The sequence below is a fragment of the Acanthopagrus latus genome, chromosome 10 (assembly GCF_904848185.1).
Source record: "Acanthopagrus latus isolate v.2019 chromosome 10, fAcaLat1.1, whole genome shotgun sequence".
In the NCBI taxonomy this organism is placed as follows: domain Eukaryota; kingdom Metazoa; phylum Chordata; class Actinopteri; order Spariformes; family Sparidae; genus Acanthopagrus; species Acanthopagrus latus.
In genome coordinates this window covers 21,033,015-21,055,072 of record NC_051048.1, presented here as the reverse complement: position 1 = coordinate 21,055,072, position 22,058 = coordinate 21,033,015, and the positions used below count along the sequence as shown (strand labels likewise).

Genomic DNA, 22,058 nt, shown 5'->3' with positions numbered 1-22,058 from the left:
CTAACTAACAGCTTCGTCTGTTACCATGGTTACAAGCCTGCTCGTGCACGGATTAGTGGATATACACTAAATCAAATACATGTCTGTGTTTGTCCACTAGATGGCGTCCAAAGCTTTAAAAACTGCCTACAGAGGGCCCACCAGGGCCACATCAGATTATTACAGTTTTTCTTTGGATTTAGTTGAAGCAGAACAGTTTTTTCAGTGTGGCGTGACATGACAGAGTCCAAACGTCACAACCATGATATGATGATGTGAATGAATGTTTATGACCAGGAAAGTGCATTCATTCAGCTATGTCCTTATCAATGGGATTGATATGAGGTGGCCAATTCTTACATATTGCACCTTTTAACAACAACAGAAATAAAACACATGTCTTGATTGGTCAAAAAGCCACAGGCCTTTATAATGGACCTCCCCTCCTCTCAAGAAAGTGTATTTCATATAGTATATTAGAATATAAGGAAAAGGAACAAAAAGAATAAAATAAACAGAAAATACAGCACCAATCAGCAGATGGTGACAGAAAAGGGAGAAAACGACATGTAGAAGACAAGAAAAAGGCCAGAATTGATTAAGTGTCAATTTTTAAAACACAGAAAACTATTGTTGATCTGTACTTTGGCAGTCAGTATTTGTAGACCAGCATATCAAAATGCTGTTTCATACAGAACCAGCAAAAAGCAGGTGAAGATGTTCAACCTGTATGGTTACTGACATGTGAAGAGATCACAGTAGTTTGCACTGGTCAGGTGATCTGATCTCACGGTGGTGGACTCAGGATGTCTGAGGGGGCTGGAAGAAAAGGGAAAATGCACCAGCTGTAGGCAGCCGGACACCAGCGCACAAACGGGCACTAGAGCACAGTAGAGGGTACTTTATCGTGTATCTACCCTAGAGGCATCCAAGAGGGCACTCTCGCAGCGTCTGGTGGAGATATCAGTCAAGCTGTGTTTTACCCGACGAGGCCTCATCATGTTTGTGAGCCTTCACCATCTCCAAATCTCTCCAATTCCTCCCTCATTATTCGAGGCATTATGAGTTTAGGTTAAGCGCTCCGAGCCTCCAGATTATGCACCAAAACAAAAACTTCAGAGCCTTGCTGTCACTGCCAAGTACTGAATTTATGTAAATGTGCCTCTGTGCAAAAATAGCATTTACATACCGCGAGCAGTACATTCCTGAGTACCTTTGTGGACATATTCTTCCACTGGATGTGACATTTGACAACATCCCTCCTCCTGAAAAATACATTTCCATTAGTGTATGTAGTTCAAACTGCTCCAAATTGCATGCCAGAGAAAATATAATGTCTGATTAGCATAATGGACTCAACCCACATGAGAGGCCAGACATGAACTTTAAGTTAAGGAATGTAGAACAGTTATAAATCACATTATTGAGAGAAATACCTGGTTACTGGGAAAAAATTGGTAAAAATGTGAGTGGAATCCACGTTGAGACCTCCCGTGTCAGTCATTCTGAGTGATTGGGATTGAAGATGTATTTTCACAGAGGGGCATTAAAATGCAAAAAGGCTGGAAAAGAGGAACCCAGGACTTAGAAGTCTGAGGAGCTTTATGGATATTTGAAGACCTTCCCCATTAAAATATTCTGACTGCATATGAGAGATGACTTCTCCATTCAGTGTCATCGGAATCACTCAGAAACACATTTTGGCATTTCGAGGAGCGGTGCGGAGGGATAGAGGCTGATATTGCTTTTCATTAAAGCTAGCTCCGGTTCAGGACAACAGTGTGCACATTAAATTCACATCGCAGCCTTCAGGCTTGATTCATTAACAGACAGAACACTTGTTGTATTGATTCTTATGAAAGACAGATGCCGGTGCCAAAGCCGGGGAAATACATTGGGTTATTATTATGCATTTCAGGCATGCTGCTCAGTACTGCTTGATGCAAAGAGTGAAAATATTGAGAGTAAACAACTTTCTGTTTTCATTTCCCCCCAGCCAGTATAATACAATGTGAATCACTGGTGGTTTGTGTGCCACTGTGCTGAGCAAATCCAAGAAACACACCAACATCTGATCAGAATTCAAGACATCAGACAGTAAAGAGAGGACACAGACAGTCTGTGCTGCTGGACTCTCTGGCTCCTCTCACCACTGGATGTCTATTGAGCACAATCAGTCAATCAGACGCGCTCTTTTCTCACATTTGGGCAGTTTAGTGAGTGCCAAACCACAAGCGGAGCGATTTTTTTCGTGCGTTTTTACGCAGCGCCCAGGCCAAAAACGATATATAAACGTTACCACGCATGGGCTGCATGAGATGTAAATCTTCAATCTCAAACGCCATAATAATCCCATGAATGATTAATCATCTTGAACGTGTCTTGTGCTCTCACAGTCAGCCACATTTTTCAGAAAATTCAACTAAAAAAATGCGTCTTTACGCAGCGTTTTCCTGGTGTTCTATATCTGGAAAACTGTCACGACTACAACACAACTGCAGCATAACTACAACAGCCTTCACATTGAAACAACACATTAATCCAGTGAATGATTCATCATCTTAAACGGGTCTTGTACACTCACAGTCAGCCACATTTTCATTAAATGAAACTAAAAAAATGCGTCTTTACGCAGCGCTCCGTTGTTCTATATCTGGAAAAACCGACCGTACAACAATAGAACTGCGCTTCGTGTCAGCTTATGGCAATTCTACTCGACTCCAAGAACTTAAAAGGAGCGGGGCAATAAATTATGTTAATCAGTCAAGACAGATTGGAGGCGTGTTGTTGGCGTAATGAGGGGGAGCATGCCTGCACCGTGGAAACGCTCCTGCCTCCGCTTCGTGCGCGCTGCCTGCCGTCTCCCCAGTCTCTCTTTCTACTTTATTGTGCGTAAGAGCAATTTCCTCCGCAGCCACACTTCTGTGCGAGGTTCGGTGCAACAAGTTTCGCAGGGAGCCGCAACACGCCGTCTGACAGGCTGACTTGTTTAGATTTTTTTTTTTTTTTTTCCGCGCTCCACTCATCTTTCTCTGGCGCTGTCACCACTAAATCACTGGACGTGAACGCCGCGTCGCAGGCACACACACGCTCTCTCTCACACATACACGCTCACTCACTAACTCACACACACACACACACAGAGGGAGAACATCACTGTGCCATAAATTCGTGACTGGGCGCCAGATGCAGTTTGCTCCCCATAGCGCGTGTAGTTGTAGTTAAATGGAGATCGCGGCGGCAAGAGGAGCGTCGGAGTGCGTGGAGAAAATGGAGAAAGAAGCGGCGCCTCAGAAGCGACAGTGTCACCGCACCACCGCGGTGAACGTTATCTCGTCTTTATGTTCGCTGGCGTCCGTCGCCTTCTGCATCCTGCTGAGCATCAACGCGGCTGATATCAAGAACCGGGTTGTGGATTTGGAGAGTGGGGACGGCGAGCACGGCTTCATCCGCGCTCCCGGCTACTCCATGGATGATTTTAATTCCCTGATCGAGCAGAGAGTGGACGAGCTGCTCTCTCAGGTGAGGCTGCACTCGCTCGCTTGAAGTTACTGTTGTGCGTTGCACACAGAACTGTCAGAGATCACCTCACACACTTTGGTTCCACTGACAGCAGCTTGTGCATATGAATGAAAAATGCATTTTATTTCACATTTCAGCGCTCCTATGAGAGTTTTGTCAAGATCCGGACTGCCAGACAAACGTCACCTGAATGCAACTGCCCCCCAGGTAAACCCGCGTCACCCCTGTGCACTGTGGACACGTGTCTGTCTGCCTGTTTGTGCTCAGATCAGAGCTGGTGTAAGAATGAATGGAAGCGGTCTGAACAGGTCCTTATTTTATTTCTTGGACACAGGTGAACTCGTGACAGTTTGCCTGGATGGTGTTGGTAGTTTGTGGAGAGGTCTGCCTGCTGTGAGGGATGCAGACAGCTGACTGGCCATCACACTTAACAGAAAGAAGGGCATTTAACAGCAGTCTATACATAGAGGTGCTGAGAGGTGGTTTGACTCGTGATGCTGCCGCCTGCTCACTCGTCCCCTCAGAAGGGAAACAAAAAGCCTCTTGAAATTCACTTTTCCCACCAGTAGATGGAAACATCGATTCCTCTCAGCGTGGGTCAGCGTTCTGAGCGTTCTGGGATGGAGTCAAGGTTGAGTTAGACGAGCATCAGTGTGGGAGAAGGTGCTCCAGGATGCTGCATGATTGGAGCTGTAACGTCTCGGTTGTTTCTTGTTTGACCAGTTAGTGCATGAATGGGAGAAAATCCTCGAAATGTGATCAGAAAAAGAACTCTGCAGGTGTTTTCTGACTATATGGAAACAACCAGTAGATCAGACAGCATCCACTTCTAATGTGAAGTTCAGATTAATCCTTGAGAATGTTTTATGACAACAGATGAAGGTTGTTAATCTTCGTTTATTGAATCTTGTAGCGTGATCTTCTGAATTCAGGTGCAGGTGAAAGGAAAAGCATATTGTGTCTGTAGAATGAAAACCACACGTCTCTGAATTGACCATTTAAATTAGACATAACCTGGAGGATTAAGTCTTAACTTTATCCTACCTGTGATGCTAAATGCACAGAGATTTTTACTTTTGCATTTTTGTTGACATTCAAATAGATGTTTTTTTTCTGGACAGTGAGGATATAATATATGATATATCTTTAGGATTCTAGCAGACTGTAGCTGAAACTAGTGATTATTTGCATCATAAATTAATCTGTCAATTAAAACCCCCCAAAAACTGTCTGAAACTCAAAGACTCTTCATTTACTCATGAATCATAGCTCACAGTAGACAAAGAGAAGCAGCCAAGTCTTACATTTAACCAGCTGGAACAGCACGATAACAAGTTATTTCACAGTTTTGCATTAAAAATGACTAAAACGATAAATCGATAATTGGAACAGTTGACAGGAAACGTCTTCTGATCGACTTATCGTTGCAGCTCTGGACCGAACGTATATCTGAAGCATTTGCTTGTAACGTTTTGTGCTTCTTTGTGCAATATTCTTCTAATGCCCTCAAAGATGTCTACAGGGCAGTGGTGGACTCAGGATGTTTGAGGGGCAGGGGCAAAAAACCAAAAGGGACCATTGTATGTATGTGGGGGGGCACCAGCATGCAGGGAGTCGTGGTGAGAGGGCACTTCACTGCGTTGTGTCCAGTGGAAGGGCACCTTGAAGGGCACTTCATCAACCATAGGGGCATCTTTCTATACCAGTGCTACAACTTCACTGGCAATCTTCATTGTCACGTTAGTAACTTTACTAAGTGCTCCGACTGTCACCACACTTGTTTCTGTCAGACGGCTGAACTGCTACAGTAGTTCGACTGCATGCTGCAGGGAAAACTGACACGTTTTCAGGACTTTTTCAAAGTTTGAGGAAGTCCACATCCCCAGTGAGGCCCAGCTGGGAATGTGATACAGCATGTGTGAACATACTGGAGGCGACCTCTCTGGTAGAGTCACAGTTGTGACACTGTGCAGGGTAGGCTTGTGGTTGGATCTCTGGATGGACAATCCAGGTGTCTGAAAGCATCTGTGCTGCAGGACGGAAGCGTCCTTGGGAAAGATGCTGAGTCCTTCTTAAAGCCAGGACTGTTCCGTCGTTCTCCCTGACCTCTGACCTCTCTGTCATACAGAAAGATTCCCCATACAGCTACAGTATAAATGATTATTACATCTGTCACAGTCAGATGTAGGTGGAAGAAGAAACAAGACTGGTGACAGTAATAATCCTCAATGAAGTGGTTTATCAAAAGCAAGTGACTCATCTGCTGAGTGGAAATGCTTGAATTACCGAGCCAGAAGTACTGGGAAGTATTAACCATAATGAGACTCTCACAATCACGATGCTCTCTGTTCTCAATCCCTATCATATGTCTGCCATTTATTTCTCCCACCACATTTCTGTAAAGGGCAGAAATAAAACAATGAAAACATTTCACATCAAATGAAGCGCAACGGCACTAAAACCAAGGCGGCACCGAGCTTCATCTTGGAAACTGGCACTCTTGGATTTAATTTTTTCTGCGGCGAGCGCTCACTCCATCGTTTTTTTTAACTATAGCTACTTAGAAAACACACATATCATCAGTGTGCTTTAAAGAATCTGTAGTGTTTCTAATAATATATGTTCCTGCAGTGGGAGTGTATTACATATGCATCTTTGTTAATGCTTTGGAGTGAGTGAAGTGTTTTCAGGCCAGATATCTTTGTAGCGTATGGATGCTGAATGGGTTCACTCAGTATTTATCCTCGCCTCTGTCGAGGAGACAGCCCCTGGCTCTGATGTGGCTCTTTTTCTTTGAGGGGAGGACTGTAATGTGCTTTTCACAGTCTTCACTTTATTGCTGTCAAAGAAGATGGAGTGGTTGCAAAGACAGAGCAATGGTCCGTAGCTTCAGGATGTTTTATAGGTTGCTTCTGAATCACAGGAAGTTTGTGCCATCTTTATCAGAGAAAGTCTGTCGTGAACTTGGAGTATATTTTATATATGCTGATGTAATTCTTGGTTAATGAAGGTGAAGTTATTTTTATGGGGCCATTTGTCATCCAAACAGTGTCTGGTATCGCTGTCATTTAGCACTCAGTTATTGGCTTCTGAGCGACTAAAAGCATTTTCACACTTTGGCTGTGATTGGATCGGAACCCGAGATTGCTTTAGCCACGATGGCGGCGTGGCTCAGGGGACGGCAGTGTTGGTCAGGTGGTCAGCCGCTCCGGTCCAGACTGGAATACCTCAACAGCTATTTGATTGATGGCCATGAGATTCTGTACAGACACTCACAGTCCTCGAAGAATTAATGCGTCTGACTTTAGCGATCCCCTGACTCTTCCTCTGGCACCACCACCAGGCTGACATTAATGTTGTTCATGTCAACTTTTGTTCCAAACACCATGAAATTCATTACACATATTCATGGTGCCCAGAGGATTAATCACTCTGACTTGAGTGATTGTCTGACATGACATGAGGTGGATATTTTTGGTTTATAGTAATACAGCTTGATATCTGCTGGATGGATTCATGGTCCTCAGAGGATTAATTCAACTTACTTTGTTCATCAGGTGGTCAGTAACACATGTCACTCCTTTTGCATAAAAGAGAAAAGACATTTTCTGGTATCCCTGCCCACTTCACCCAATCACAACAGAGAGCTCCAGAGAGAGGCGTTCACGAGGTGGCGCAGAGAGGAGGGAGGGGTTTGTTAACTTGCAAAATGGACATGAAGTAAGCTAAAGTGATGACAACACTTGAAGCAAATTTAAACCTGACATGTTTGACTGTTTGAATTAAAGGCGAATTAAACTCTTGGGTGTGGAATTAGAAAGAAATAGGCTGACAAAACCTCTGCAGCCCGATCCTCGTCTCTGCTTACAGCTCGCAGCTTGAGGCAACAGGAGCTGCTACTAGCAGTGGAAGTGCAATTTTAAATAGTGGAGTAGTCTTTTCACTCGGGACCCTGCGCCACATTTTCACATTGAAGCCTCGTCTAGACGGCACCCTGAGTTTAAAAAAGCTGCCTTTCCACCATACATTGGGTGTAAATAGTCTGGGGGTTTAGGGGGGAGAAAAGCAAACCATACCAAGCTGTTTTGAAGTCTGGGAAGTCACACCCGCACACTGTGCCACACTGTGAGGCGAGTCTCCGAATAATTGTTTCAGCATTGGTGGGCAGTCTTCATTTTCAATTTTTTTATGCACCCTCTCCTCCCCTGGGATCTGCATTCCAAGCAGGGCCTGTTGTTTAATGGGACTGTAATAAAATGTGCAGTCAGCAAGCGCTTTCCCTGTTACTCACCCATACGCCTGAAGCCCCCCTCTCCCCTACATCCCCCTTTTCCCCACTCCACAGCATTTCTTGACGCTTCAAAAAGCCCGGCAGCTGAACAGCGGCCAAAGTGCTCTTGAGAAAACAGAAATGGACAACTTGTAACACACTTTGTTTTTCCCCACCAAACACCCGCCGCTGGTTGTCGAGGGCAAAGGGGCAGCAGGGGGTCATCTCAGCTGGCTGTTGTGGCTGAAGATTTTCAAAATAAAACCAGAAGCAGCTGCAGCAATGTCTGTGTGGCTTGCTTTGTCAAGTCCAGATTTGGATCGCTTAAGAAAAATCAGAGCTACACAAACACCACAGCCCACAATCATCTCAAACTAATCACTCCTTTTCAACTCCTCGTGGCCAGGCTGGGTTCTCTCCCCCTTCAGGCCTCACAAAGTGTGTAATCCCAGTGGCCTGATACAATTACAGTTGTGCCAATCCCCTCAGATGTCCTCAACTCACTGGGCAACTGGTAATTAATCACTGACAGCTTTTGAATTTGGCCCTCTGTGTGGTTTGGTGCTGGGAGGTGGCCTAATGGCCATGTAATCACTGAGTGCTAGGTGAAGCTGAGCAGACTTCCAGGTAGCCGCCGTGACCAGCTGCTTTTGGTTAGGTGAGTCAGGTTAGGCTTCCTTTGTGAGCGAGTCGGGCTGGAGAGGAAGATGGAGCCTGAAGGCATCGGTGAATGGGCAATTATGATTTTGATTGCTGCTAAATTGCTTAACAGGCGATCTACATGTAAATCATGAGCTTAATGTACTCCACTCAGTGAATTACATCTTGCAGGAGTCGCTTTTTGCATGAAAAGCTCGACTCATTCAGCTCCGATTTTTACATCAGTCCCAATAAATTGCAACGTGACGTGATTTATCATGATGAATCATCAGAAGTGGCGCATTTGCCCTAATTTTCAGTTCTCACACATGGTTTATTATAAAGGGCAGGATGCTGGAAATAGCACAGATGGTCTCTTTATACCTTTGACACAGCAGTTTTTATGGGAGACGGCGCAGCATGCCAGCTGAAAGCACCAGTAATGACTGTGGCGTTTGAAAGGGTGGCACACTTCGCCTCCTTCTTTTTTTTCAGTAGAGATTAACCTGAGGGGACACTCACTGAATGGAGTGGAGATGACATGATTTTTATGTGAGCGATGTCACAACAGCACTCGGCCGGAGACTGAAGTACCTCAGGCTGGGAGGATAAAGACAGGCCTGAAAGAACGGAGGGGAATCGAAATGCTCGTGGCTAATGGTTCGTCTCACGTGTCCTTGAACATTTCCTGGCGCTGATCCTCAGTCGTCGTTTTGTGTGGAATAAAGTAGGAAGCTTGGAGATCCTGTCTTGGCTGCTGTCACGGTTACTGCTTGGAGTTGAATGAAGGGGTTTCCACAGCGGCACACCCCACAATTGAATAAAGTAATTGTCTCCCTCTTTTTTATTTGACATGAATTTGCTCCAAAAATAGACTTTATTTGTAATAAAATTGGTGTTTTCCGTTTCAGATTGGTTGCAGTTTCTGCGTCATCAATGCTTAAAGTTGGACAAATGAAATCCAAATTGTTGTAGCATGGTTTTATATCCTGATGTACTTTGTTCGCCAGCCGCCTTTTGTCAGTGGATGTTCACAGAAGCAGTTGAAGGGTTTTTCCTGTTGGATGTGCTGCTTGGTAGAGGGATTTTACCCGGCCACTTTTCCAGCTTCAAACATATTTCTGACCATATGCAGGAAAATAATTAAGAAGCATTAAGTTATCAGGTTTGGCGTCTGCACCTTCAAGGCGTCCTGTGGTCATGGCGGTGGTGCCACCTCCCCCGTCCTTCCACTGCCCTGTAACCTCCCGTGCAGGAGGGGGAATCACCACCACTGGTTCCCTTTTGATGCTCCCTCTCCCAGGATCCAGAGCTCCTCTGTCAGAGCTGGGTGGTAAATCCTCCATAAAAGGCGGCTCACAAACTCAGCGCCTCATCCTCTGGTTGCCCTCTGACACGGGATTGAAAGTTCCAGTCATCCTCCTACTGAAGTCTCCTTTGTGACGGCTTAAGTTCACCCTTTCCTTCCCAAGCCCACATACTCATCCCCGACCCACTGATATTCAAAGAGACTTTAACAGACAAGGGGGGCCTTTTCTAATGTGACACCCATGTGGAACAGCTGGTCTACTGTTCAATATGGTGATTTTTCCGTCACAGCCACTGCAGAGTAGGAGGATTTTTCTTCTGTGTACCGCTCGTAGCGCTATGGAGCTGTTCTTCTATGAGTGGGTCCCCTTTGGTTTATCCTGTGTAAGGACATTAGGATGCACATGCGGTTGGGTTCCACTTAACAATGGAGGTTGGAGGTAACACGCTGTAATATGCTGCTTTGTACCGACAAAAGCAGCAAAGAAGAAGCTGCTAGCTGCTAAACATGGATGTAAACAATGCAGAATTTAAAGGAGACCTATTATGATTTTTGGGTCATTGCCTCCTGCAGTGTTTCCTATAGGTTATTGTGCTTGTGAAAGATATTCCAAGTTAAACAGGTCTTTCCCACAGAAAACACTGCTCCTCAAACGCCTCGTCAGTATTCTCATATTTAATTCTGTGACTTTGTGATACGCTACGTATAATGCATGATGGATTCCTAGTGGCTGGTTTGGTTTGAGTTAGCACAGCTGCTCTGTTGTTCCTAGCGATGCTGGGTCAGGCCTGTGTGAGCTGACCAATCAGAGGAGACTGAGTATGCAGGAGGGGGGGCTTAAAGAGACAGGAGCTAAAACAATGAGACAATGAGAAAACTGATACATTTGTTAGCATTGAAGCATGTAAGCGTATTTTAATAATAACCCAAAATACAGTTATGAACGTGAAAATGAGCATTGTGTCAGCTGTGAGGGTGGCTGCATCTTAATTAACAGAAAGTGAAAGTTTTGATGTTATGACATCTATTGACTGTGTTGCAAGTACTGAAGTTAGCATGCTAACCAGCTAGCCCTGGTCTCATCCTGGTCTAAACCTCCTGTGCCAGTGGTGTACACTCCAACACTCCCCTGGTCCCTCTGCTAGCTGCACAGCTAACTGATGTGTTAGCAGTGACAGGCGGCACATTCTTACACAATGCTCTTTAAACATACTTAGTAAAAAAATGTGTGTAAATGAGGAAGAAAATGCATTTGTTAGACTTTGAGACTACACACAATGAGCTTTGGTGAGTAACAGTGATTGCAAACATAACTTTTGTTTGTTTGTCAGAAAACTCTGCAGAGTACCTTCTAACATATAGTATTTCTATTCACGTGCCCGTCTCACCGAGGGTCTCCAGAGGAAACTTTTGATTTATCGTCACTTGCTTCCTGTTGGTGAATCATTATTGGCGTGATGCTCGCGAAATGTCAAACACAAACTGCATTATACATGGGCTCGGATTTAGAATGCAGCTCGGCTCCCGCTGCCTGTCTCCGTGAAACGATTCTTATTTAATTTGTTTTGAATGTAAGAATGATTTTCCAGTGTCTGTCGTCAATTTGAAATCAGCAGTAAAGCACGGCGATGCCAGTGTTCGCCCGTGTCATGGAAATTCTGGGCTCCAGACAGGCAAAGAGAACTAGGAACCCCTGAGGAGCTCCCCACATGCTGTCCTGCCCCCCTCCCTCCCCACTGCCTGTGGCTTTGTGCCCCAGGCCTCCCGGCCCTAGCAGGCATGGAGGATGGGGGGTGAGGGGCACAGATGCTGCTACTCTGTGCTCCATCAGCCTAATAAGAACAGGCACTACAAATAAAACTAGCTGGTGTGCAAAAAACAGCATCGGGACGTGCCACGGCAGGAGGCTGTAATTTTGCCAGCGTGCGCCTGCATGCGAACGATGATGGTTAATACGGTCATGGGCATCCCTAAAAATATGTCTGTAATTTAATAAACAATGCACGGATGGCATTCGCTTACCCTGTTTATTTTATGTGTGCATGCATCATTTACTGTGAGTCCACAGACTTGAGGGCAGCGTTCACTGAGCGCTGTTCCATGTTATGTTCAGTTCTTGAGTCCAAAAACAGCTAACCTTGACACCGAGTCATTTGTCATTTTGGTCCTAAACCTACGAGGGACTGTATGAAAATTACTGGTGTGGGGTTTCAGAAATTCAAGGCAGTCGATCTCAGCAGTGATACTCCAGTATGAAATGGTGAAATTTAATGATTATTAACTTAAAGACAAAGAAAATGTAGATGATGTATCTCGATTTAAACAGTTATGATAGTCAGAGAACATTTTCACTATAGAAGTGAAAAAACACTCTGTTCTTTGCTCAACAGAATGCTCAGGTATATCTAACAATATAGCTTTTTTTGCAGAAACAGAAACATTGGTATCAGCATATATGTTGTCTGATATATGTAGATATGTAAATATTTATCCTTAAACTCCTTTTTTCCTCACATAGAAGGTTGAAATCGATGTAAGCAGTGAGCAAAAACAAAAGTGACACAATCCTTCCCTTTCCTTGATATCGCAAATAATGTTTGTACAGTCCTCAACTGTAAGTCTGTCACTAGATCAATTCTCTGTGACATTTCTGAATTCAAATAGCATTTGTTTTATTGTCTTTTCTTCAATTTCCATGGTTTAATGCAAGATATATCAATCGGCACCTAACGCTGCACTGGCAGCATTTATGTACGGTGGTTGCAAAGCGTTTATTAAAGCAAACATTTTGGAGTGCCCACTTTTCAATTTTCAAACCCTTTAGTCTCAGCAAAAACGAGCAAGCAATCCCTCAAGCTATCCAAAGTCAGCAGGGATTCAGATGATTTCTCAAGGCGGAAAAAGTTATGGAGGAAAGCAGGGTTTGCCCAGCGGCTGGCCAGATGTTGCAGGCTCCCAGACTCCCCTGGGGCGCCACCGAGAGGTTGGACTTAGAGAAAACGGTTGCCAAACACCATGAGACGTCCAGCATGTTTGTCAGTTAAGGGGACCCTCCTGTTATTTCCCCTCCTTTCACGCTCCATGTTTAGTTAAAGATACAAGAATGTGCTGCTTGAGATCTTGTCGGCTCGTCCGATGCCCCCCCACACTGCCACCACTCACCGGGGGACCTGAGCTCTGCCAGCCGGCTCCTCCTTGTCCTAAATGTGACATGAAATATGAGTCACGCTGCAGATCTGAGAAGGTAATAAACACACCGAGCAAACATTTAATCCCATGTGCACTAACAAACAGGCTGTCACACACCCGAGGATGCAACTGTGTCACAAAATATGCTCACTTGTCCGTTATTCCACTCACACATATTTTGGAGACACCAGGGCCGTGGAGGCATGCAGCCGTGTGTGACACTCTGCAGGCCCTCGCTGTAGATTCGTAACTTGATCTATTACCAGAGCAAAGGTTTTTGATGATGTCGTGGTTTGGTTAATTTAATTTTCTAAATCAGGACAGGAGAGGGCATGAAATAAAAAGGATTGAAGCTGCTCATTCTCAATTTTCTCAAAGAGCTGTGATGTTAAAAATGGTGTAGAATGCGGGTTTTTAATTACGGCTTACGCAACAGTATTTTTCCTCAATATCTGTAAGTACCTTCTTTTTTTCTTTTCCCTTTGGCACACAATTAATCTGGAACATGGAATTAAATAATATGGCTCTAATAAATACTACATTGCCTGAGGTAGTGGCAATTACACATACCTGTAAATGCATCTCATGCGTCCGTGTCAGCAGAGATGGATTGATACGCAGGGAGTTGCCTCATGGTCTGGTCGCAGCACAGACAGGGGCCCCTCCCCTTGTATCTGATGAAGAGGAGGGCAGAAACAGCTGTGTAAGCCACAGTTAAGGCCTGGAAAGCCAAGCGGTGAGACGGACAACCCTATGCACTTTAATTTAATTGAGCGGTCATTTGATATGGTACAAGCAGGCCAGACGGCTGGTTAAATTGTAATTTTCGACAGCTTGATAAATGGCGCTGATGCTCCGTATGACTGCCTGAAAATAGGTTTGTCTAATTTCTAGTCGTAGACGGTTCTAGTTTGGGACACAGTGGCGTGATGATGTGAATCGTCCTTGTCTGCATTCTTCATAGCATCTTCTTCTGTGGACCACTGTAGTGACAGTTACATTATGGTTTTTTGAGATTAAACGTGTTATTGTGGGATGGTACAAATTCTGGAAATAATTGCAAGCAAAACCCTTTCTTCAAACGGTGATCGTAGTACAATCATAGCTATGTAGGCACAGCAGACGTCTCTAGCTTTGTGATATTTGGTATCAGAAGGTTTGAGAGTGTTATGTCTTGTTTTAGTCTTTTAACCTTTTCAAATGTTAAAAAACAAACAAGAAAACAGTTTGTTTTAGCTGCATAATGTTTGCATTTGCATCTTTGAGTTAAAGTTCCCATGAAACGGCTGGTGCAGTGCTATCTGCTTTGACAAAGTTACTTGGTTACTGGCATCGCCAGGCTGAGTCACCAAATAGGACCCTTTACCCAGCTAACCAGCTAATGGCAGCTAATATTACATTAAGCAGAAGTTAGCGCTTGCTTTAGCAAAGCTACCAGTATCTGTAAAGCAGTAAACTCCATAACTCAGCTCAGTATTGTAACTGGTCTGTTGTCGTACTTGGAGGCCACATAGTCATGGTGGTCTGGTCTATACACGCCCCTGAGTGTAGGATGTCATCAACATTTTTAATTATTTTCCAATGTTACAAACTCTGAAATACCATAAAAAACACCCACAAAACTTCCTTGTTGGCTCAGTGAACACTCAGTCGATCCAGTGAAAGCTTATTATGCCAAATTCAAATAAGTGCGGTTGCCTTCAGTGTATGAAAAAACATAGTCACAAGAATTTTGACGAACGATTTAAAGGCAAGCGTGCTTTTCTCCCCCCCGTGCCAGCGCTCACCGCTGAAGACAGATTATCTCAGCTGATAATGCCATTCATCTGCATGCCTGCTGCTCACTCTGAGCTTGATGAGTTGTTTTTGTGCATCCGTCCGCGGGTGTCTGTTAGGTTTGAATGAATCCGGCACACTGAGCGGAAATGTTCAGAGATTGTTAATCAGAATACCTCATGCATATTTTATACATTTTCCTCGCAAACCTAAAAGGATAATGATCATTTATGCCGAGTGTGACATCCAAGTGATGCACAGACACAGAAGTTGCCTGGAAAGTGTTCTACTTTCCAGGACTTATATAAATGTGTTGATTTATATTCATATATTTTTTTGTGAAATAACCCAAATACCCTGTTGTGGTATTGTACAGATTGTTTTTCTCTGAGCTTATATGTGATAATGAATGTGCTCTAGTGCCTTCATTGAGATGTTTGAGAGGTTTGTGCATCTCTAGCACCACAGTGTCTATCTTATAATCAGCCTATAGCTCAGAGCTGAAAGTGGCTCATCATCCTTTCCCAGACCTCAGTGTGACAGCTTCAGTTAGCCTCTTTTGTCGAACAAAGACCCAAAGTCTCTTTTTTTTGCTGGAAAGTGCAATATATAACAGTTTCAGCTCAAAACTTAGTGGCAGTTATTAAACATGAAAACCTAGCTCCCTAACACGAACACCTTTTGAAAAATGACTGAAGTGATTGATTGTTGGCCTCCTTATTTTTATCACTCTAACAATCATTTAATCAGTGTAATTTTGCAGCTCTAGCGACTGTGAGGCTGTTTTATATTGCTGTACTTCTGGTGGTGGAGCAGGCCGTCCGTTTGTCACAGGGTTGATAGCTCCATTTGTTCATGTCGAAGTGTCCTTAAGCAAGACACGATACCCTGTGTTCCCTCTGTCTTTGTTTTTCATAATGTGTCTGTCAAATTGATGTAATGTAATCATGTAAACGCTCTGAGACAAATATATCACAATCAGTTGCCCTACATCTCACTGACTCTCCGCCAATCAACATGACGACCTGTGAGACTCCGTCTGGATCCAGGTTAATGAGCCACGTCCCACGAGCCATGCTGCTGTCTCATGAGATTCTCACAATGTACTTTGTTACTATAAAACAAGGCTGGCGTCTTAACGAGAGGGAAGTGCCGTTCATTTCTCACGGGGCGCCGCACTCACCACCTGCTGTGACAGCTGAAGGGCGCTCCAGGTATATAAATTCAACACATGCTGGGATTTGTTCGCATATACCTGACTGGAGGTGTTGAAACATCTCACGGTGTCCAAGTATATTTGGATGCTCTATTGTAGGCAGTATGCTGCCTATGTGAACGCACATAACTGACTTGGCTGCGGTTCATATTGTGATCTCGAGGGACTTCTGTGGCACCTGCTGATGGACAAAGATAAACTGAGTCGAGTGCCAAATCTGAGTGAACCAGCTGCTTAATTGGAGCCATCCCTGCTCCTTAAATCCTTAGCGCACTGTAAATGTTTATTGTCTCATAAGTACGCCCAGGTTTCCCAGGGTGCAACTGGACAGCAGTATTTATGTTCCTAGTTTGAAGCTGCAGCAGATTAAGACGGTCAAACCCACTCAGACTCGAGTCGGTGGGAAAAACTGACTGACGGTCTTTGCAAAAAGACACCACGCTGCTGGCTGACTTAATCTAGAGCAGTCAAGGTTATCGCCATCGCCAGAAACGGGTGATCTTTCCTTGTTAGCAGATACACTGGGGTGTCAGCGTGACTGATCTGAGGTGCGTCAGGTGGAGGGATTATCTCTCTTTAGGTGCTAAACAGCCAAAGATGAGTGGGGATCCATCACTGCGCCCTTGACCTTCAAAACAAATTAACTCCCCTGCGTTCTCCCTGTACTGCCTGCTGCTGTTGAGCATTAGAGTTTTTTTTAATAGCCATCGGAAAAAATTATGGAGAAGAGACATGACTTTACATGACGCACATTTCAGCTGATTGAATATGACACGAGCTGCCAGTAGTATGTACTTGCCACAGTAGTTTTGGTGCCCAGGGTGAGATGGGGACCAGATTAGTCTGTCTTTCCCTGAGTGCCAAATGCATGTGTAATATCAAATGAAGGAAAACAGGACATTTTGTAAATAGACTGACACCCAAATTGACGTGAATCGGATTTCAGCCTCAGCGGGCATTTGCTCTGCCTGCTTTTTTCCTTTCATTTAATATAATAAATGAGAAGGAAACTGTTGCACGCGTGTGGGTCTGCAGTCAAATCCCTGGTGTAATGCAGGCTCGATCGTTGACTTGTTATTCTTAACGCAGTCATGCATGCACGATTGGCTATCCCACCTCTGAACTTGGAGTGGCTTTGTGAGGTGGAGGTCAGTTGGCAGGAGCCGGCGAGAGCGTCTGCGTTACTGCAAATGTCAGGTCCCAATAACGTGAGGGTGTAAGTTTCGTCTGAGCGAGAACAGGGAATAACATGACATAACTCAATGTTTCTTTGGTTTAAATCAGTGGCACTGAGTCCCATAGGAGGTTAGGCACTCTTGCTTGTGAATGTCATAGCCATAAATCTACATCTCGCTGGCCCGAGATCCAGTTGCAGTTTAGGAGAATATGGCTGCATTGAATGAAGTTAATGAAACTACAGTTGACACAGAGTGGATATTAAAGGGATAGTTCACCCCAGATTAAAAAATGCATGTATTTTCTCTCACCTGTCAAGCCATATTTAGATCTAGGTTGTTTGGGTGGGAGTTGCAGACATCAGGAGATCTTAGCTGCAGAGTTGTCTGCCAGAAACGATGGGCTGGACCTAGTAGGTGACATAACATCAAAACTATTATTTCATCACATTTTCTTGATAAAGTTGCTTAAATATTGCACCTTTAATGAAAATAGAGTATTGCAAAAGCCTTTTTTTCATATGAATACTCTAAGATGAGCTCATCACCATCCTGCAAATTCTCTGGTACCACAAAGTGTTGGGTTCATGGTGACGTTGTGGCCTCGCGGTCGTGTTTGTTCTGGTGGTGGCAAGGCAGGACAAAATCAGTGGGCCGGATATGAAGCCACCTCTGAGAGGTGGCGCCTGAGGCAGGGCTCAGTGCTGACAGAGGTCAGGGCTGCACAGTTTTAGGTTGCACTGGTGCTCTGCAGCATCGGGCATCATGTTTGTATTAGCAGGCTTAGCTGAGTAGTTTTGCAGAAGGCTGCATACGCAGTCAGTCAGTATACACAGTGAGGTAGATGGAGATTAGTGATTGAATATTTTATAGTTATTTGTGGGAACATGCTGCCTTGTAAGAATAGCACGGTGAGAGTGGCACAGAGCCTGAGCAGCTAAGATGTGTCGCGAGTACAAAGGGGGAAACATTCGAGAGACTGTAAGAGAAGAGGAATGGATCCGTACCACATTTCTCTCTTTATACTTTGCAGACACGCTGCTCCAGGTACACTGCTCCCCTCTGGCCTGTTCTCAGATTAGCGTGTGCTCGCCAAAGTCAACATGAGAGGAAGTGGAGAAACGACTTCCCTCATTCGCACCAGGACTGCTAATGCCTCGCTAGATCTGGTGTCAGACCAGTCAGTTTGTATCATTTGTGTCTGACGTAAAACAAATTTCAATCTGACTCATCTGAGGAAAGAATGTATGCATTCTTTTATTTTATTCTATACTTCTGTGGGTTTTTTAGCCTTATGATTTCAAAATGTGCGTTTATGTAAGGCGGCTTTTAGGGAGAAAACCAGGACAGGACAGAATGATCAAATTGTATGATCGCTTAAATGTTTCCTGGGTTTGCCCTTTAATCTTAGCGTATTGGCAAGAGACTGCTGAGGAGATAATGAAAATATATAGAGTAGAAGTTAACTGTACATTATGGAATGGACTAAATCCAAGACACATTTATGGCACAGGATGCATATGTCTTTAAAATAGTTTTGGCTGCTTGTAAGAAAGCTATCTCCAGGAAGCAAACCATTGAGCCAAGGACAACTGGCCTGCACATGTTTAATGACATAAATTGCTCGTATCTGACCTTTAACTGAAAGGAAAGGTTTAACATTTTGGGAACAGATTGAGACATGGTCTGGCATTGATTTGTTGCTTTAACAACTGGTTGTTGTTTGGATTAAAGGTGTGTTATGTAGGAATTTTAGTTCAAAACATTCCAAAAATCATGAAAATTATCAACAGAATGTGAAGAAATAAACATTTCAACATTAAATCAAAGGCATCTTTGTACTGTGTTGAAGAGATATCTACAGGAGTTAGCATGCTAACCAGGTAGCCCTGGGTCCAGCTAACTGCCTGGCTAACTGAGCTAAAAGCTTAGTTGGGGATATGAACTCAGGGTGGACAATTCTGCAATTTCACATTGCACCTATGCTAGCTCATGGATGAATAAGGAGACTTGGGTTCGGCATCAGAGTCACGGCCCTGTTGACTTCTTTGAGAGTTGCTCAGTGCCAACAGAAGCCAGAAAAGTTAATCATCCACATGTGAAAATATCCAGATATTCCAGATAGCTACCACCCTCTGGGGCCCAGTGTGCATTTGCACAAGAGATTTCCACCAGCCAAGCGGTACACTTCCAGTTTAGACCTCTGCTAAGTTGAATGGGGCCAAAATGACTTTAAAAAGTATCAGGGGTTTATGTGAAACTGTTCAGAAAACTTGTCTGAGCTTTCAGAGTTTTACATCCATATTACCGAGGCCAAAACGGAAGGGTAATAAGTCTGAAAACGAGGCAAATTGCTTGTAAAACAGGTTACGCAAAAGTCACCAAAACATCATCGAGGCACCGCTTGCCACCTCTTGATGTCAAAATTGGGTCATGTTCTTGGCCCTTCCCAACCCACCCGTGTTTTAATTGCCATGTGCTAAAGAATTTCCCATGTGCGCACAAACCAGTCAAGTCTGGTGCGGCCTAATAATTGTTCACTCAAATCGCCTCTTTGTGCTGCTCTCTGCACCCAGACTGCCAGGATTTTTTCCCCCTTTCTGCACTCTCCAAATGAGATCTCCCCACGCTGGTGATGATGGCTCCGAACGAGCCACTGGAAAGTGTCTCTAATTGACAGGGGTTATCTGCTCAGAAATCCTTTCGCTCTCCCTTTGCTACCGTCAGCCACTGAATAAAAAGACATGCCATGGCTGTTTGATTCCAACCAGGAGCAAAGCTGTCGTCTAAAAAGCAATCCCTCCCCACCAGCGTGGCCCCTCCTCCGCTCCGTCCAGCCGCCTCTCCCGCCTGTTCAAAGGCTCTCTCCGGTTTCAGTGAGAGGCAGGGGGAAGCAAGCTGTTCGGGCTCTGCTACTATTGACTGGATATGTTGACTGGGCGAGAAGAAAAAGTGACCAAAATAAGCAGAAATGACAAACGCAGAAACAGAAACAGACCGGCGTGCAAAAAAAGAAAAACCCACTTTGTTGCAAGCGGAGCAGCCTGTGTGTGCACTGCTGATATGGATCCCCCATGAGAAGGTTCAGGTCACTGAATCCCTCCTCAAACAGCCCTCAGAAAGAGATTTATTTGGAGTTTTTTCTTCAAAGTTGGAGGGGAAAAAAAACAGGAAACAAACAGGGTTTTTGGCATGCTTTCTGCAAAAGGGGTTTCTGTGACGCTCCAGAATGATAGATTATATAAATGTCTTTGGAGGCCACATTAAATGGTTCATGAAAATAGCAAGCCTTCTGAGAGCTGACTGTGCCATCTCTGTGCAGCAGGCTTTGATGATGGGTTAAATGGTACGCTGTTCTATCTGCTTTGACAAAATATCTAAGTACTGAGGAGGCTTCATCCTGAGTAATTTTCCCTGTGTCAGTGTGTTCTCTCTGCAGCGAGCGCGGCGCTGTGCCGGCATGACTTTCAGTGATTGGTGTTGACTCCGATGACACGGTATTGCCTGACTGGGACTTTACCTGCACCCGCCGCATCCATTAGCAGCCTCTGAGACTCTAAACTGCTGCAGAGATGAAGCAGGCTGGGTTTTTACCCATTACTGATGCCTTAAAATATTGAATATGCCAGTTAGGTCTGCTAGCTTGTTTTGTTGTTGTGCGTGTGTGTGTGTGTGTGTGTGTGTGCATAGAAATTCAAGCTCAGGTTAGACAGGCCGCTGGCACAGCTCCTAGCTCTCACCAAGAAAGCAGCCCCCTGTCAGACTCCCAAAAACCCTGGGCTGGAGATGAAACAGAGAAGAGTGTGTGTGTGTGTGTGTGTGTGTGCGTGTGTGTGTGTGTGTGTGTGTGTGTGTGTGTGTGTGTGCGCCTTCGAGCCCTGTGCATCTCTGGCTTTCCTGCGCCTCATACTGACATTTCCAACCGGTGCTGGAGTAAATAAGGCGGCCGACCGCAGCAGGTGTGGGGAGCAGGACTGGGAGCAGGGGAGGTCTGCGTCCCTTCAACCCCCAGGCCGCAGTGAAGCCATCCTGGAGAAGTCAATATTTGCATTCTGTTTCAAAGACGGCCCTGTTTTTGTATCCCAAACCAGGCTGTACAGAAGCAAGCTTGTCCATTAGTCCCGGACATGTCAGGGATGTAACAGTGGCACTGGTGTCATATTCTGTGGAATTAGCACCAACATAAAAATCATAAAATCAGGACATGAAATCATGTGTTGTCCCTTCATTGTATTGCGGCTTAAACTCATTTTTGTCTCATGAAAAGATAAAGATAAAGCCAACTTTATTACTATAGAAATGATGGCCAAACTTTCAAATCGATTAAGAGTCTCTTTCTCAGTCTGTGAAGTCTGAACTGGACGCAGCGCTGTATGCACGCTCACTGAAGCCTCATGAGCTGTACCTCCAGTCCTGTCTAGTCGTCTGTCTTAAACAAATGTCAGCCCCCGGTTCTTAAAAAAAACACTCATTTTTTATATATTTTGATATCAAGACATTCACAGGAGACCAGACTGCTCTGGTGCCGGGGTCCATCCCTCCCTGTCTATTGGAAGTGTGTGGAAAAACACTTAGATAGCTTTGCTTTGATTTGCAGTGTGTACAGAGGGGTTTCCATCACAGCCTCTCTCATGTGGCCTGCTGCTCGTGCTCCTGTCTGCTTATTGAAACCATCCTCTCACAGGGAGACAAGACAGCATCCTGACTCTATCACAGACCAGCGCAGTGGATCTTTTACACACAGTTCACTCGGCTGCAGAGACAGGGGGGAGTTTTCTGTGAATTTACCAAAGGGGGCACGGATCAGCCTCGAGCAAAGAGACACCAGTAAGAAAGGATTACACGTCAGGGGTAAAAGATTACAGTATGTTGGAAAATGTTGCAGCACACGGATTCCCAAAGTAAACAGGCTCTCGAAAGCCATTACTCAATTATACAATTGTGAGCAGACCACATGAATCACAGGCAGACAAGCTTCGGTTA

General features: G+C 44.6%; 1 protein-coding gene and 1 long non-coding RNA gene across 10 annotated transcripts in view; one reads left to right on the top strand and one right to left on the bottom strand.

The window, feature by feature from the left end:
- Positions 1-121: 121 nt before the first annotated feature.
- Positions 122-2,694, bottom strand: LOC119027062. Its single transcript, XR_005077294.1, has 3 exons — positions 2,564-2,694; positions 1,416-1,541; positions 122-1,244 (listed from the first exon to the last, which is right to left on the bottom strand). It is a non-coding gene; the product is annotated as an uncharacterized LOC119027062 (long non-coding RNA).
- An 82-nt stretch (positions 2,695-2,776) lies between these two features.
- The window catches only part of LOC119027058 (collagen alpha-1(XXV) chain), a 149,945-nt gene continuing 130,663 nt past the window's right edge, over positions 2,777-22,058 (top strand). For 2 of the 9 annotated variants that reach the window (XM_037111867.1, XM_037111865.1), the window contains exons 1-2: positions 2,791-3,501; positions 3,639-3,708. In XM_037111867.1, the coding sequence (XP_036967762.1) occupies positions 3,205-3,501; positions 3,639-3,708 (367 nt within the window). In that variant the 5' untranslated portion in view covers positions 2,791-3,204. Of the gene's footprint in view, positions 3,502-3,638; positions 3,709-22,058 lie in introns of all 9 variants that reach the window. The other 7 variants (XM_037111869.1, XM_037111866.1, XM_037111863.1 and 4 more) reach the window with 7 other exon arrangements.